Genomic DNA, 18,604 nt, shown 5'->3' with positions numbered 1-18,604 from the left:
CTGCAAGCAAAGAGCTTTTCAAGACACAGAACCATTTGCTTTTTGATGTGATCCATTTCCCCACTCTCCAGAATTATGGAATCCTGGAATCCCAGAATGGTTTGGGCTGGAAGGGACCTTAAAGCTCATCTCATTCCACCCCTGCCATGGCAGGGACACCTTCCACTGTCCCAGGTTGCTCCAAGCCCTGTTCAGGCTGGCCTGGGACACTTCCAGGGATCCAGGGACAGCCACAGCTGCTCTGGGCACCCTGTGCCCAAACAGGTCTGGGAGTCTTTAATTTTACTCTACATGTGCTGAGACTAAGAAACAAGACTGAAGTGAGGTTTTTTTACCCACCAGGTCTGCCATCCTGTATACAGGTACATCCTGAAAAAAGACTCACTTCAGTAGGATATTTTATGAATGTCTGGGAGTGGTAGAACAGAGGAATAGTCTATGGATGCTGAATAACACTGCATCATTTACTGGATTCCACCACAGCCAGGAATCCGGGAAAAAGACAGTAAAAGAACTTTTAAAAAAAGTCCTGCTGAAAATAAATGCTTTTGTGGTTAAAAAGCAGCCAGTTGGAACTGAAACAGTGTTTTCTTAGGGTGGCAGAACAGTTGGAAAAGTTGTTGGATTATTTTTGGCAGTGGCCAGCACATTATAGCTCTATCATTACTGGTACTCAACTCTCCAGAGTTCACTGAAAGGGTTATTACTTCACTTGTACATTCCTGCAAAAACACAGCATACTCCATCTGTAGCATGAACCTCTGGATTCTGGAACTCTGTGTGACCTTTCTGACACACTGATATGAGTGGAAGCAGCTCAGCTCCCAAACCCTGCAACAGCCAGGGGCAGCCTGAGCCACAGCCCCAAGCAAGGCAGGGTGCCCAAACCACTGCGCACGTACCAGGGTGACTCCTGTGCCCTGCTCTGATGGAAACAGCCTGGGAAGGTTTCAGCTGGAGCTTTAAACATCAAGGAACTTGTACCTGGGTGTTGTAAGAGCCAAACCCAGTGGCTGCCTTTGCTGGCAGCCAGTGCTCCCACTGACAGACTGTGCAGGTGGAAAGTGAGTCCAATTCATATTTTTGCATTAGCAGCTTGTTCCCCTTAGCAAATGCACTTCAGTCTGATGCAGCAGGATTTTTGCAGTGCAGGAGTACCTTATACAACCTCTATTTACCTTATCCAACCCCTGCCTCCCTCATGAAATGGAGTAGATGAGCTATTGAATAATAAGATTAATAAAATACTATTTCTATCCCTTTCAGTGGCATGAATTTACAACCAGAAAATGTGTTTTGCTGAGAAGGTGTCAGTGTGCTGGATTTAATTGGTGAAGAAAAGAATGGTTTTCCTTTAGCTGGGGTCTGTATGACCATTCCCAATGTAGTGATTAAGACTGGAGTCATTGCTGCCCTTACAGCAGCAACACAACAAACACCTAAGGATTTGCTTTTATGTGCCTGTGAGTTTTGTATCTTCAATTCCTCTCAAACATCAGCCACAATCAGATAATTGTCTGCCAATAAATGGCAATCTGTGATTCTGCTCCTGAATTTAATTGTAACCAGATTTGCTTCCCAGTGTAGATGTTGGGGCTGTGAGCTCTGGTTGGTGCCTGGCTGCTGTGCAGAGCCATCAGCTATTGCTGCCCACTCCTGGTTTGCTGAGCCTGGAAGGTGTCTGAGAGGAGTGGGAAGCAGTGGATCAATAATGACAGTCTAGTAAAGGTGCTGAGTAAAGGCAGCCCTGTCTTACAAATGTGCTGCTCTGCAAAGTCTGGAACTGCTTTGGACAAGTGGAACAAGTTTCCCTTGATGCTGTGACAGGGAAAAGGCACAGCTCAGAAAGCCAGGGGGGGATGGCACTGAGAACTCTGATTTGTGGCTGATTACTGACACAAACCCTTCTGCCCTAGTGACCCACAGCACACACAGCTGGCAGGAGCAGCAGGGCCCCATGGCAAGGTGCAGCCCAGCCCTTCTCAGCTCTGGATGAAATAAGGACCTTGCTGGGGGAGCAGTTCTTCGTGCAGTCCACTCACAGGTAAGCCACGCTCACTGCCCCAGCAGCCTGGGGTCACCCAGGGCCAGGGTAACAGAGGAAGGGCTCATGACACTGGCCAAGCACAGAAGTGGGGTCAGTACAAGTGGTGTAATTTTGACATTACAATGCCTGTGACAACCTTTGTGTTGTCATCTTACTGCAAAGCTCCCATACCTTCTCAGTGATTTCTCACAGGCAGCTCCGTGTAGCACTGACTCCTTCTCCACAGCACAACCAACAAACTCCAACTCTTTTGTAGCACTCATCTTCTTACTGGACACAGCTGTGGCCTGTCAAGGGCAGGCCTGTTCCTAATCTTTGCTGATTAGTACAGCTGCAACTCCTCAGGTGTGAGATTACCTTCTGCACTATCTTTATCTTCTTACACTCCATCCCTCCACACCTTTGTGCCCAGGGTTCCCATCACACACCCATGGACCCCCAGCACTGGAACTGGCAGCTGCACATCCCCTGCAAGTCCAGGTGGCTGCATGAGGCATCCACTGGGAGCATCTCCAGAAAGCACCATCAGAGACTCTAATAATTAATCATGGGACAAAGTTTGGAGAGACAATCATAGAATCCCAAAATGGTTTGGGTTGGAAGGGACCTTAAAGTTCATCCTGTTCCAACCCCCTGCCATGGGCAGGACACCCCAAACTCCCAAAAATAGCCTGTGAAATACCTCTGTGTGCCAGCAAAAGAGTTCACAACCCTCACAGCCCAAGGCACACCTATTCTTTCATGTTAACTTCTCTTGCCTGGGTTGTCATCAAGTTGAGTTCACTTTTTTAATGTGTCACTTTCTATTCTCCACTGACTCATTAATTGATAAAGAAATTCTATTTTGAATTTTCAGAAAAGTTACCACGTATCCCAGATACATTCTGTCTGTTTGGGCCACACTCCACAGAATGATTTAGCACAAGGAGAGGAAATACAAGGCAATTAAAGAAAAAAGGCAAGCAAGGTCTTTCTGCTTTTGTGTTAATGGCCTTAAATCAAAAATCTCAGGCCACACAAGAAACCCAGGGAAGGGAGGTAAATGTAGCTGCATTTTAGAGCAGCAAATCTTGTATAGCACAAAACCAGAACCAGCTCTTTGCTGACATTGCAGCATCTCTTTCCTATAGAAGGAAATAATAAAAAAGGGCTTTATGCATAAACACAATACATTGAGGCTGCTATTGGCATGGCTAAATTGTGCCTGGATTTTATTCTGCAAACCTTTTCCATTAACATTTCTGTCGGGAAAGCTTGACTCTTGAGAGATGTAATGAACCATCTGACTTTAGTTTGGTTGTGGAACAAGGGGTTACTCTCTGGAGGGTGCACAGCCAAGCTCTGAGCTACACCCAGCTCTGTTTCCTTATACAGAGGATGACGAGTGCTCCAGCACGAGCAGCACGTGGGAAAGCAGCAACCCTCAGCCTTGCTTTAAACAAATTTAAAGTGCCTTTGGAACTGTGAGGATTTGCTCTGTGACAAACATTTGACTCTCCTCGTCATCATTTTGTCCCCAGTGCCTCCAGCCCAGCAGTTGCACAGACAAGTGCTCACACAAAGGCTTTTGGCCTTTCTCTTCCTTCCTCCCCTCCAGGGCTCTGCTTCTCCTCCCTCCTCAGTCACTGCTTCACTTGGTGTCTCCTGCTGGATCCCTGAATGTTTGCTCAGCCCTGCACAAACCTTGCTGTTTATGTCATTTCTGCTCCTGTCTGAGATAAGACACACCAGATCCTGTGGGACATCTTAGGGTTGTTCTGCATTTTCCACAGGATTATGCTCTGGCATAGCACCCTGGTGGAGTCCTTTAGTGCTGCTTGGGATTCTAATCTGACAAAGCTCCACAGAGAGGGGGAACTGCAACCATAATTGACCCACACCCAGCAAAAACACAGAGAAATTCTGGGAAATCACAGTGGAACTGCAGAGCCTGATTCCTCTGGTACAAAACCCTGTTTGTCCAGTGGCTTTGGGGCTCCCTGCCTGCTGGCCAGCCACGGCAGAGCTCGGGGCCAGCTGAGACATGTCAGGAAAACAAGGCAAAGAGACGGGGAGGAGCCTCACTTGGGCTTTTCTGTTTATACCCTGTCTCTGCTTATTAAGTCTTTACAGAGGAAATACAATGTCTGCCCTTCACTGCAATTCCAGAGCATTTTTGAATGTCTCTCATTCCCAACATGTGGCTGAATTAGTCAGCACATGGTAGTTGCCCAACGAGGTATTGCTGCTGCTGCTCTTCCTGCGTGAAATGGGTCTTAGCAAAGGTTTAGACATTTGGCTTGCATTTTTCCACACTCAAACAGATGTGCCTGTCCTCTGGATTGAAGAAGGACCAGCACTGGCACTGTATCTGCTCTGCAGGGACTTTTGGGGAGTTCTTGCTCGTGGCATTCTGAAAAAAAAACCAGGTGTTTCCCTGTCCAGAATTTCCAGTACTTTGGCCACAATTGCTGTAGCTGTGCTATATCTAAGCAGAGGTAGTTTGGTATCCACAGTGCTCACATATTTGCCCTTGAATGTGGAAAAATCCCACCTGCCCTTGTGACACAGATACCTGAGCTCTTCAAGGAAGGAGCCTGGGCTTTATCTGCCCTAACTCAGTGATGTGGTGTGTCCTGGAAGGGCAGCTGGGAGAGCTGGCCGCTGCTGGAGGCTGCTGAGCCAGCCTGCAGTGAGGCCTGGCCATGTGGCAGGTGAGGGTGGCTGCTGAGGGTGTGATAATGGCACGAGGTACGGGCTTGGTGGCCCCCACCATAGCCCCAAGGACACCTCTCAGACAAATCTAGGGAATGGACAGCTGTTCTAGCCAAGGGACTGCTTCTGCTTTCACTCCTGTGCAGCCAAGAGACCGGCCCTGGCCAAAAAGGTTGCTGCAAAACTCACTAGAGATCTGACTCCTGGGAACATGCTGTCACCATATGGTCTCCACATTAATAACACCAAACAAGTGCTTCATAAACAGTGCTCTAACGACAAATACCAGAGGAATTAATAATAATCTAGCTATTATTTTCTAATGTTCTCGCTTTATTAAGAACACTGATGCTGTCTGAATGAGCTCTTCCGGAAGAACAACATCTGGCACTCACATGAGTACCTGATGAAATCCGTATGATCCCGGGTATCTGATAAATTTATGGCCAGAACAGCAGCAGTTTGTGCCCTCCTGCCTCACAGTAACAGTGCCCTTTTCTCTCATTCTAGTCAGAAGGTAATGCCCATGCTGTTCTACACTCTGACTGCAGTAACAGTGTCTTTCTGTCTCATTCTAGATCAGAATGTAATGCCCATGCTGTTCTACACTCTGCAGTAACTGTGCTCTTCTCTCTTGTTCTAGGTCACAATGTAATGCCCATGGTGTTCTACACTCTGACTGCAGTAACAGTGCCTTTCTCTCTTGTTCTAGGTTAGAATGTAACACCCATGATGTTCTAGACTCTGACTGCAGTAACAGTGCCTTCCTCTCCTGTTCTAGGTTGGAATGTAACACCCATGCTGTTCTACACTCTGACTGCAGTAACAGTGCCTTTCTGTCTCGTTCTAGGTCATAACGTAATGCCCATGCTGTTCTACACTCTGACTGTAGCTTTTTTGATCGGCACACAGGCAGCTCCCAAGTCAGAGGACAATGCCCCACTGGAGTTTCCTGCAGAACATTCCCTGCTCAGCACCCGGAGCGACCGACACCGCATTGCCCAGGAGGCTCCGCACACGTCCCACGGCCACGCCACGTGGAGCCCCGGCAGGAGAGAAGCTCTAAACATCACCGTGGACCCCAAAATCTTTCGGAAGCGGCGTTTCCGCTCTCCCCGGGTGCTGTTCAGCACGGAGCCCCCGCCGGTGGCCGGGCAGGGCCGGAATTTGGGATTTCTCAGCGGCGTGGGGGCTCTCAACAGGACTGCCAGGAGCAGGAGGAGCACGCACCCCGTGCTGCACCGCGGGGAGTTCTCGGTGTGCGACAGCGTCAGCATGTGGGTCGGGGACAAAACCACGGCCACCGACATCAAGGGCAAGGAGGTGACGGTGCTGGGCGAGGTCAACATCAACAACAACGTCTTTAAGCAGTATTTTTTCGAGACCAAGTGCAGGGACCCCAAGCCGGTGTCGGGCGGGTGCCGCGGCATCGACGCCAAGCACTGGAACTCGTACTGCACCACCACCCACACCTTCGTCAAGGCCCTGACCATGGAGGGCAAGCAGGCGGCCTGGAGGTTCATCCGCATCGACACCGCCTGCGTCTGCGTGCTCAGCAGGAAGGCGGCCAGGCCCTGAGCCCGCGCCCTCCGACCCCCCTACCTCAGCCTGTAAATTATTTTAAGTTATAAAGGACTGCATGGTATATTTATAGTTTATACAGTACAGAAAGAACCTCATTATTTATTAAACTCTTTTGGAAACCTCTGGTGTTTTGTAAGTTATTTACTGGCAGAGCTCTTTAAAATGAGTGTTTGTTTTAGTGTCATTCACCTCTACAACTCTGGGGTGTTGAATGAGCTTTCAGCAAAAAGAAAACATTTTCCACACAGCTTTCACAGGTATTGCTCTCCTCTACAAGAAAATTTCCCTGCCAGTTTATTGTAGGTTTATTTTCAATTGAAATTTTTTGTCCAAATACCAAGAGACCAAAACAGAACTTTCAAAACTTGCTTCCAGTGTTACTAATTATTCATAAAGGTATTAATCATATATAATTAATCATCTTAGTAAAGTCCTGGTAGAAACGCTAATTCTTCATTGTTGCCAGATCAATTTATAAGTAAGAATTTATAAGTTCTTTATAAGTAAGAACATTAGTGCATATTTTAAAATTGCCCACTGTTACTTTCATTGCAAAAATAATCCATTCTGAATTATTTTGGAACATTTGTCTGCACAAGAATAGAATCTCAAAGTATGTACTTTTGTGTTAAAATGGTATTTTACAGCTCATTACTTCAGAACTATATCAGAATGATGGGATTTCAAATGTCAATATACTTACATAAATTAAAAAAGTTCAAGTGCCTTATAATTCAAATTTGATAATTTTCTCAAGCCAGCATTCTGGTAATGGGACCTGCCATAAGAGCAAGTCTTTTCATGCATGACAGACTAAAATCCAAAAATAAATAACAAAAAAATCACTGAGGCTGTGTTTTAGCAAGGACCCAAAATAACCCTGTGCTCAAGATTTCTGCATGTCGGGGACATCGACCTCCAGAAATACCCAGCGGAGCCCCAGGCCTGTGCTGGGCGTTTCACTGCGCTCTCCAAAAGCTGCAGATCCTCTCCTTGTTTCCCTTGGAAGAGCAGCTGTTCTCCATTGCAGAAACTGTTTCAAAACAAATACCATCAAGGTTTTTCAACGTGGTCCCTTCCAAATCCTAGAGGGCACAGCCACGCTCGGCTCCCCTCCTGCACGGTTCTTGCTTTAATGCAAAAAGCAGAGCTGACCTTTGCTTCCTCCACGTAAGCAGCACAGCAGGGCAGCAAAATCTCCAGAGAAAACGTGCTGGGGTAAAACAGTGCCAGTGCAATTAACCCAGGCCAAGCAAGAGGTGCTTCCTGGTGGGACAGTGCCACTCTGTGTGACGTGGAGGGCACAGACACCACCCCTGACCATCTCTGCTCTGCCATTTTTCACTCCTCTCCAATAAGTTTTTATGGTGTGGGGCAGCAATGTCCCAGTGAGAAAGTATGGCTCTCTCCAGAACAACATATTTGCAATATTTTTGTGAATAATCACATAATCATATCTGAAATGCTGAGGAGGAGGCAGGCTCCTGGCTGTCCTGATCCTCCAAATAACAACTTGTTCTGGAGCAGGGGAAGGCAAGGAAATCACAGAGGTCTCAGGTGCCCTGACACAGCAGCAGAACCCTGTCACCACCACAGGAGGGATGGAGGGACATCAGTGACACACAGTGTTCTGAGGCAGAGGAAAGCATGGAACTGGAGCAGGCTGTGCTCCTCAGTGCCCTTAAAGCCAAGGTAACAAATTGCTGTAGAACTGTTTTCTAGAACTGACACAATGGAACTAGAGAAGAATGGAGCTGCTGCTCATTCAGAACTCCTAGGTTTATGGAGACTGAGATTATTTTACCACTGACATAAGAGAACTGCAATTGAAAGTGTCTTCTGAATGCCTTTGGTAATTCCAAACATGTGTAAGACCTGGCATTTCTTCAAAAGCCCTGAAAGTGATGCCTTTCTTCCTCAGGACAGCTGGAAAGGGACTTTTGACAAGGACATTGGTGATAGTGAGGGTGGCTTTAAACTGAAGGAGGGTAGATTTAGATGGGATTTTGGGGAGCACTTCCTCCCTGTGAGGGTACTGAGGCCCTGGCACAGAGAAGCTGTGGCTACCCCTGGATTCCTGGAAACGTCCAAGGCCAGGTTGGACAGGGCTTGGAGCAACCTGGGACAGTGGTAGGTGTCCCTGCCATGGCAGGGGTTGGAAGAAAATGATCCTAAAGATTCCTTTCACTCCAAACCATTCTAGGATTCCATGATAATGAAATAAATCTTGGGAGCCACCATCCCTAATTAGAGTTCACACCAAGAGGCTACACAGCAGAGCAGAGAGGGAAATCTGTTGATGTCACTTTAGGGAGAGAAGAAAACAACTGCAGGATTTAACTGCTCAGCAAGAAATTGCTGGGTTCTGAGTGAGATCTCAGGTGATCAAACCTAACCCACAACTGCAGGAGAAGGGGTGAGGGACAGAAGGGCCAGGTGACACCACAGCTCAACTCACGCTGCTGAAATAAAAGCTGCCAAGCACCCAAATCAGCTCATCTGCTTTGTTTCTGCTGTATCCAAGGGCTGACAGGACCATCCAGACTCAGATAATTTACTTTCACTTGTAAAAGCTGCATTAGAATCTGTATGATGAGTCAAGACTGCAGCTCAGCATGGAGAATGGAGCTGATGCCCTGCTCAGCTTTTTGTGTAAGGTGACAATAACTGAAAAACCTGTGAGGAAGGATCTCCACAGACCACGTTTGTTCAACACTAAGTGCTCACTCACAGCTCTCTGCATTTCCCAGGAGTTCCTCTGGTGCCCTCAGCTTTTGGAACAAGTGCTACTCACTGAGTGCTGAATTCTCTTCCCACTGTTTAAGAAAAGAAGTCTACCAGTTTTAATTTTATATATATATATATAAGCATGATAACCAACTGCTTCCCTAAAGATGGAGCATCTTCATTTCTTCTTAAAGCCCTACTTCTAAATATAAGGACTGAAAACATTTATGGCTAAGAAAAAAATAAAGCTACTTCATCCAAAAGGAGATCAACTAGAGGGACTGCTATGAAGCAGTTTGATTGGGAAAATTACATCATTGCTAATTCAAGAATCTGAATTCTATTTAGAATCTGAGGACAGAAAAGCAAGATCCTTACATTTAAAAAGCAAATCAGATCAATCTGGTTTCACCTTTAGCCAAATGCCACATGGCTGACACCCACAATTTCACTCCTGCTCAGTGGGTCTGACTAAGGAGTGAAGGTTAAATTTTGCCTGGAGGGAAACAGATCAATCTCTAGAGAGATGGATCATAATCAGTTTCCATCAGCCAGCATGGGACTCATCCTCTAATCACTGCTGTAATTAGCTTGGTGGGGCTTTTTTTGAGAGGGGTGTGGGAGGTGGCACCAACCCATCTAAAACCCCACAGGTTACTCAGTCACTCCTGCTGCTGAGGGGATGCCAAGAAATGCCAGAAAGCCTGGAATGCCAAAAAGCCCATTCCAACTCCTACACCTGCACCCAGGCTGCCCTTCATCGGGCCTGGGTGATTATTTTGACTTCAGTGCAATACAGACAGGAAATGTTGCCACTGACAGAGAAGAGATGGTTTACATAACAGTCCTGCCTTCTCCTGGTTTGCTTTCACCCCTTACATGACACTGCTGCTCCACTCTCTAATCCCTTGTTCAAACATGTAATTAAGCAGCAGCCACACCCTTGCCAGCTCTTCCTTAGCAAGCTACACCTCAGGAGAGCAATTACAACCACTGGGGAATTTCCTTGCAGGGGTTGGAATCACTGTGTGTGTGTTTTCACTTTTCTCAGTGTTTTCCTGAGGAATTCTGTGCTCTGGAGAAGTCAGTGTCTCTGTGCCTACGAATGTTCTGATGTGGCATCTCCAGCCTGATATAAATCATTGGGCCTGACATTCAATCCTGAACCCCTTGGTCAGTAAAACCATCAAGGATTGTACATTGACACTTCAGTATCACCCTGCTTTTGGAAGTGAAAAGGAATCAACAAAACCTAAGGAACCCTGAATGTAGCCCAAAGCAGAACAAAATATGGAATTACCACTGAGCAGCAGTTTAATACATAGAGAAAACACTCCAGCAGAACACCTGGCACAGGGCTGAAACTAAGAAAATACAAGACAGAATTATCCAGTTTCTAATGGATGGAGACATCATCCATTGGTTTTAGACAGCAGAAGGGAATCTTGGCTGGACCAATATCTTGTTAGAAAAATGGATGTTCTTTGGTTTGGTTGGTGGTAAAGAAGATCAGATGATCAAATCTTTCCTGTATGCCCAATTTTACAGCAGAACCCAGGCCTTGGCCTCAAATTACCAGATAAAATATTTAGTCCTTATCCTCACAGTGATAACTGTTCTACAATAATTGTCTTTACTTCAACAATCTATTCAGCACTTCCTCAGTGCTCTTTGAGTTCTCCTTCTTGTCCTTCCAGATTTCAAATACTCCCCAGGGAAGCAGAAATTCATAGCTTTTGGAGGTTTTCCCTAAACTCTCTGAGACATGAAGAGGAACACTGAAGCTGCCAAGTTTTGCTGTGCACCTTTGCTGTCTGAATGATGAGGACACTGCAGTCTGACAATTAAAGTGGGTGGGATGGAGTAGGAGGTTATTCTGTTGTGTTTCTGACAAACTGTTCTGGAGGAAAAAATTTTCCTTTACACCAAAAGAAAAAAATTTCCGTTACACCAAAAGAAAAATAAAACCAATCCACATCTGCTCATGTCTAAATCAGTTGTTGGGAAGGATGAAAGTTTGACAAGGAAGTCTCACAGATATGTGTGCTTAGTAGAAAGATTTTTAAATGTAGAATCTGATGAAGGAATAGAGATGGAAGCAAGTTTTGATATAGAAGAAAAGAATTGCTGAGCCAGTCTCACTGGATAACCAAGGAGGCAGAGGGTGTGTTAGTTAGAAGGGGTTTTTATGGCTTAGAGCCAAGGATAAACCCACCCCAAACAAGAAGATGTTTTTACCAAGCAGAAAGAGAGCACAGGCAAACAAGGCAGCAAAGTTGCAAGAAGAAAAAAGGTCTCAGAATTTTCCACTGCAAGAAAACTGAAAAACAACTTCTAGCCTAAACTGTAATGTACTAACTTTGAGTGACTGGGGAACAGTAACATGAATATGGTAATTACAGCAGTTATGATGGGCTATAGATAAAAGTTAAGGTATAGATTGGTTCTGCTGTATTAGGATGCTCAGCAAAGAAAAGTCTATAATGCATTGTGACCAAAAGAAAAGTATATAATGCAGTGTAACCAAAAGAAAAGTATAAAATGCCTTGTAACCAAAAGAAAAGTCTATAGTGCATTGTGACCAAAACCAAAGGGTCTCCAGGCCTGCCTGCAGCTGGAGCTGACAGCTGTAGGCACAACCCTGCACTGCTGTGACCTCTTGGATGGAATAAACTGCATTTTGCAGAGCTGCCTGGAGTCCCACATTCCTCATTCAGGCTCTTACAGTCAGTGAAATGGATTTCTGCTTCCAATGTGAATGGCTTTTTCTTTTGAAGCATTGCTTAGGCACACATGGCTTTTAAATAGAATATTGCCAGCAGTTCCTGCACAAACCCCACCAGACCCACTGTGCAGAGTGGTGCCTGTGTGAAGGCTCCTTCTGCCTGGAAAAGGCAAGCCTGTACTGAGCACACTGACTCACGGATTGCCTCTTTTTTTATCATCTCTGTTTCCATAATCCAGCACACACGGGGGGCCCTGACAGGCATTTAGCAAGATCTTGCCCCCAGGGCTGTGATCCAGGCTGATGGGTGCAGGAGTGACTCACAGGGGCTGGAAAGCTCTGGGTAACCTCAGCCCAGGTGATGCTTTCAGCCCAGGATGAACACAGATGCTCGTGGCACCTCTGTGCAAAACACATCTGCTGTTGTTACTGATCAGATGTGTCCTCTGGGGATTTTGTTCCGTTTCCCTTTTTCCTCTTGAATCATTGGATTTGGGTACATTCCAGTTCTACTGCATGGAGTCCAAGTCTGAGAACAAGTTAAGCTGTGGCAGGAAGGAAGGAGTGTGCACAACCCCAATTCCCTGGTGACAGGTCTATTAAGCAATAAATAATGAGCCTTTTATTACAGGTTCTAATTAGAACAGGGCTTGTCTGATTTAGGAGCTCAACTGAGCACTCATTCCAAAATTCAGTTTGATCTGTTGCACTGACATTCAAGCTCTATTTGTTTTCTTTTTGGATTGATGATGCACAGGAGGAAAAGGGAAAGGAAAAGTATTAGTGTCACCAGCTAGAAAGGATTGCTTTGGTTCTAGGCTCCTTACAGAGACTGGAACCCAAATTTCTAAAATCCTGTGCATTCCAAGCCTTTAGATGCCGTGAGTTGACATTTTAAGTGGGGTGGAACATGCTGGACACAGGCAGGAGCTGCTCAAAAGGGAAATAACAAGAGAGTGTGCTTAATTTGCTTGACAATGTGCACTATATCAAACCTATAAATGTAAAACCCAAGTTTTTATTTTGTTTTCTCACACAAGGTCCAGAATACTTTTCAGAAAGTCATGGAAAACATTTTCTTATTAAGGTAGTAAAAAGCCAAGCAGACGGATTTTGCACAAATTTTTTAAAAGCCTTTACGTCACTGACAACAATTATAAGAAATTTTTAGCCACAAATATTGTTTAGCAAACAGTAAAACTGGAGGCTTTGTTAAAAATATTCTGAATCAGAACAGCTGTAATGAGCTAAAATGAAGAAGTGAAGGTGACCAGAATGCAAAATATTGTGGAAAGTCCCTTATCCTCCATTAACTTCTCAAGACTATAAATCAGAATAGACAAGGAGAGCAGAAAAGAGGTTTTGGAATCATATCCATAAATTTAGATGATAAGTAGCACAGGAAAAGCAGTATCTAATGGGAAAGTGCTGTTCTAAACTGGGACTGTTTACTGGGGAATGATAGAAGCCCAATCCTCTTGTTCTAGGAAGTCAAGAGTTCTTGAAGTTCCCTTTCAAAGTGCGCTCCCAAAGCAGATCCCTGAAGCCAAAGACAACAAACTTGGCCAGGGTTATTGTCAGGCTGAAGCAAACAACTCCTCAGCTGTGTGCCTGCAGGAGCTGGGAGCCCAGAGAGCCCAGTCAGGCACCAGCAGCATCCCCAGAGCCCAGCAGCAGCTCCTGCAGCATTGTTTGCAATGGGGCAGGGGCAGCCACACTCAGCTCTGCCACTGAACTGCAAAAACCCTTCTTGCCACCAGGCCAGGAGCTGATGCAGAAAAGCCATTTCGAACTCTTCTTGCTCCACCCTGGCCACATCAGCACAGTGACCTGCACAGAATGCAGCTCATTATGCATTGAAGGGATTGATACAATTAGTGACTAATCGCTGACGTGGGAAAGAGAAAAAAAACAAACATTTGGGTTACTTGCTCTTGACATTCTTCTCTTGGAGCTTTCATGCTTCATCCATGCTGCTGCAGTAAGAGAGAGCTCAGAGCCAGGAGAATGGTGGCAATAAAGCTTCTCAGAGAAGTCAAAGGTTTTCTGCTGTGCCCTGAGTGCAATCAGTTACTCTGATTGCAAATTCTACAGCCAGCACAGGGAGAAGAGTGGAACTGAAAATTAAGGCTACACATTCCAGAAGTAGCAGATCCTTTATAAGCTCAGCACTGCTGACAAATCCCCATTTCCATACAATCATGGAATGGTTTGAGTTGAAGGGACCTTAAGGCCCATCCCACCCCTGCCATGAGCAGGGACACCTTCACTATTCCAGGTTGTTCCAAGCCCTGTCCAGCCTGGCCTTGGACACTTCCAGGGATCCAGGGATAGCCACAGCTGCTCTGGGAGTTCCATTCCAGCCCCTCACCACCCTCACAGGGAAGAACAATTTCCTAACATCTGATCTAACCTACTCTCTGTCACTTTAGGATCATCCAATTAAGTTACATCAAGAGATTTTTCTTTCTGAAAATGCAAGATGGAGTCCCCAGCACCTCAAGTATAACCAACCCAAAAACTTTCTTGAAAACTGCACTTGAAGTACAAATTGCTTCTATTTCACCAATGTAGTAAAGACATTATAGGTCCTAATTGTCTGATTTGCTTAAAAGAAGCCAGACATTTATTTGGAGAATTTAAGATACAGATTGTCTTATCTACAAAGGATTTGGGACAAATTAAAAAAAAATATTATTTATCTAATCTTCCCTAAATTCAGATCACCTTCAGGTTTATCAAACTGCTTAGATACTGTCTGATGTGAGTGAAGAGATGATTCATTTGGTGATTAATAACTCCCAATACAGCTGTCATCAGCAAGGCTTAAACACCAACTTCGGAACATCAAAGCCATGCGAGGGCAAACAGGGAGAATCAAATTAATAAATGGGATTTTTGTTAACTGGATCTGCTCTGGCTCCTTCAGCACTGGGCTGAATAATGGTGTTGATTGTAATAGTTTATTCTTGATGTTCATAACAACCCATCATTCTTCAGACAAGTATACAGCACTTATCTCCCCATCCATCAACCAGCCCTGCGTTTGTGTTAACCAGTTGTAACAGGATCTTGTGTTTGAGCATCAAAGGTGATTCAACAAACACTTCACGCTGTCACTTTCTCAGCATGGCCCAGTTTCTGTTTTGGTTTAGCCAATTTTCTCCATCCCATTCTTATTTCTCTTTTATTTTCACAGACTTTTTTTTTGTGTTCAGGGTCTTGCTTATTAATATTATTTCTAAAATGCTCCTCAACAGCAGCAGCTCTCATTCTTTTTTCTTATATTTCAGTTACCTGCTTTGCACCTCATGCCATAAACCTTCATTTATTTCTCAAATTGTCACCCAGGAGATGCTGTGACTCTTCTCCAGGAGGTGACCATGCACAGGGTGGGTGTTCCATCAATCTGAGCCTTCAAACCAGGTTTTATTCCTTCCCAAAGGATCTTTCCTGTCAATACCCTAAAGTGAAATGGCAGCTGGAGGCAGGAGCACCCCAGCCAGTTTTAGTGTTTCTGATGAAGTGGTGGCAGGGGGAACAAAGATATTTTACCCTGCAGAGCTCCTGCAGAAAGGCTGCAACAGCACCAGTGCTCTTCCCTGACACAGCCTCTGTCACTCAGAGCTTCCCCTCAGGTACATGTTAAATTCTCTGTTTTCAGCCCAAGCATCACTTAGAACTGGAGGTAAGCCCATCTCTCCAGAGGATGCAGAGCAACCCATGGAAATAATCCATTTCTTGGCCATTTGCCCTGGATGTGTGAGAGCTCTGCAGTCCCCTCCACTGGGAAACTGCTAAAGAGAGCCCTCTGCAAGGCTGGCCCTTTGCAGACACCTGGGGAATGTGAGGGAGCTCCTAGAGAGGAACTGAACAATGGTTTATTTACTCAATTATTTATTTGAGGCAGGACTGGAAAATGAGCAAAACCACATGCACTTAGAGCATTTATTTTGTGTTTCACATTTCCCTGGCAGTCTCTGTGTAGGTACCACATCTCAAGCCTCATTGTAAAGCCCTAAAACACCCTTTGAAAGAAAAAGTACATTTTTGAGAAGGCTTTTTTGTTGGTTTATTGAGGGGCTTTGTTTGTTTGTTTATTGATTAAATAAAGCAGCCACAAGGATAAAAAATGTTTCTGGGCTGACTCCAGTTGCTTTCCTGGCTTTTTGCCAGTGATGTTCAAATCAGGGGTTGTTCAAACTAGGAAACAGTAGTTTTGCCATTTACTCATACAAAAACTTGGGAGCTCTGGTATTTTTTTAGTACACATTGCTAACAGGGTTCAAGAGTACCCTCTCCTCTGTCATGTGGCTCTGGCTGTGCATAAACATTTCTTTGACCAATAGGGGCAAAATTAGAGACTTCCCAGAATGATTTGTTGCATTCTCACGACAGTTGCAATCCCAGACTGGATTAGATCCAGTGGGAAAATGTTTAGACAAAGTCCTGCAGCAAAGAACACTCCTGAGAGATGTGCCTGTGGTCTGCCTAGGACAGAAGGCAAGGTTACAGCCAGGCCTGGAGAAATGTGTCACAGGAAGGTGTCTTGGAATGCTCTGTCTGGTTTTAGGGAGCAAAAAACAAATGGGAGCATCCAGCAAATGTGCAGCCACATTCATATTCTTCCCTGGGAGGGTGGGGAGGGCCTGGCAGAGAAGCTGTAGCTGCTCCTGTGTAGTGGTTTTGGTTTGTTAATTTGAGATTTTGTCAATTTTGAGATTTTTTTGGCTAATATTTTAAAGAGTGTGGCAGGTTTGGTGTTGGTTAATTATTAATGTATTAATATTATTTTTATAACAATAATATTTTATCAAGATGATAATATTTATAATCTATATAATTAATTATATATTAATAATAAAATATCTTATATTATATCGATATAAAATAATATTTTCTTAATATTATTAATGTATTAATTTTTTTTGTTGTGAGATAGGATTAGGAGAAAGGTAGAGTGGGTTTAAAACTTTAAAAAGGTATAAAGAAAATTTTATTAATAGTAATTAAAAGAAAGAGTAATAAGAATTGGAATAAAAAAGAAGATCTCACTTCTAGAGATCCCTGGAAGCATCCAAGGCCAGGTTGGAGCAACCTGGGATAGTGGAAGGTGTTGAGGTTAGAACTGGATGAGCTTTAAGGTCCCTCCCAACCCAAAGCACTTTGGAATTCTAAGATCTGCAGTACCAATCATTTGGTGCAGCTCACATTACTCAAACATCATGAAATGGAAACCAGAAAGAAGAAGGAGAAACATGGGGAGATCAGAAAAGGAAGGTATCACTCAACCCTCTCTGCAACCACTAGATTTTAGGTTTCAAGAGCTTTAGGAAATCTTTAGCCCAAGACTACTCCTAATTCAGTGATCCAGCAGGACAGATAAGCACATCAGGACTGAGAGCTGGAAAGTGCAAATGCAGCATGAAATTGGAAGCAGGAACTTGGTCTTAGCACCTCCACTGTGCTGCACCAGCCAGAGCTTAACCAGCTCTGAGGCCTTAAAAACTGAAGCCCCTACTCATTTCTCCTCATCAACATTTAGAGCAACATTTCCTAACAGTGTCTTGGGGTTTTTGTCTCCTTCCTTCTGGTTTTCCCTTTCTTCTGTGAGAGTTGTTTGGACTTGTTCAGTTTGCAGATTCCACTCAAGGCTGTGCTTCTCATTCAAAACATTTCTACTCTCAAAGACATTTTTGCCTTTCCTTCACTTTGAATGAAGACTCTGCAACCTGCACAGCCTTGCCTTTTTAGCCCCTTCAAATGAGTTTTATTAATTTTTGTTCCTCACTGCTCCAGCAGATTGCTCTGCAGATTTCTGCACACATCCACACAACACTAAAATAGTGAATTCTGCCTGGAAATCTGACACACATTTTGTTAGCAGTTCATTAAACCTGCATTCCTGCAGTCATATTGTGACAGCATGCTTAGCAATACATTTCCTGACTCAGGTGACACCATTACTCAGCTTTTCCTACCCTCTTTGATTGCTGGAATCTCACCTAAAGCTGTTTAGAAGATAGAAGATGTGTGAAATTGAAATCATCTGGAGACAGCTTCTTGTCTGCCACTGCTGACAGGTAACATTACAGGAACTAATTCAGTGTTGTTGTTAAATTCCTGTTACTTTCATTCACATCTTTGCTGTGAAGGCACAGAAGATCCTTTGTCAAGCAGAGTTTAATCCACAGCAAAAGATAAACAGAATACGTAGGAATGACTTGGTGATGCTTCAATTGTCTTCCATTTTATGTTTATTCTTAGTGTTTAAGTTGCCTTCCTCTCTAAGCCAGAGGTCAAAGTGAAATTTCTTTTATTTATTATATATAGAGTCAGAATAAAGGTGTAGGACAAACGAGGTGACTCCTCCCAAGCTGCTTCTGAAGGAGCCCTGCAGTCAGTTGAGAACATTTTCATTTTCTTTCTTCCATTTGATCTCCTCAGAAACATATTTTTCATGTTATTCCTCACATTTTACTCCTGTTTTGATACATATTATATATATAAAAATATATACTTAATAAACAGTGTGATGGAAGCAGCAGAAGGTGGTGTTGCTCCTCCATGACAACCCTGACACTGCAGACAGGGGCTCAGGCTGCAGCTGAGGGATGGTTTGGAGCAGTAACAGAAGAAAGCTGAGCCCACTGCTCTCAACCTGGGGATTGTGGTGCCTCTGGGACAGTCTGGTCCTCAAAAGACAGGGAAACTTCAAGGCTCTTGGTTCATTTTACCAGCATAGGAAAACAAAATAGGAGAGAAACAGAGATAAGAAATACAGGACCCCTGAGCCAACAGCAGCAAACCCAAAAACCTTCTTAACT

At 44.5% G+C, this 18,604-nt stretch overlaps 1 protein-coding gene and 1 long non-coding RNA gene across 4 annotated transcripts in view; one reads left to right on the top strand and one right to left on the bottom strand.

The window, feature by feature from the left end:
• Positions 1-6,449, top strand: part of NGF (nerve growth factor) — a 28,051-nt gene extending 21,602 nt beyond the window's left edge. Inside the window, exons 2-3 of one of the 3 annotated variants that reach the window (XR_013185224.1) lie at positions 1,917-2,044; positions 5,654-5,775. Coding sequence is in view for 2 of the 3 variants with exons in the window: in XM_077190694.1 (XP_077046809.1) it covers positions 5,592-6,319 (728 nt within the window). In the remaining variant the exon portion in view is untranslated. Of the gene's footprint in view, positions 1-1,916; positions 2,045-5,591 lie in introns of all 3 variants that reach the window. The other 2 variants (XM_054648921.2, XM_077190694.1) reach the window with 2 other exon arrangements.
• The window catches only part of LOC143695720 (uncharacterized), a 41,818-nt gene that overhangs the window by 5,838 nt on the left and 17,376 nt on the right, over positions 1-18,604 (bottom strand). The window lies entirely within an intron of this gene.

Source organism: Agelaius phoeniceus, chromosome 25 (genome assembly GCF_051311805.1).
Source record: "Agelaius phoeniceus isolate bAgePho1 chromosome 25, bAgePho1.hap1, whole genome shotgun sequence".
NCBI classification, from domain to species: Eukaryota; Metazoa; Chordata; class Aves; order Passeriformes; family Icteridae; genus Agelaius; species Agelaius phoeniceus.
Note: the sequence above shows the minus strand (reverse complement) of the source record. Positions and strands in the feature narration are given on the sequence as shown.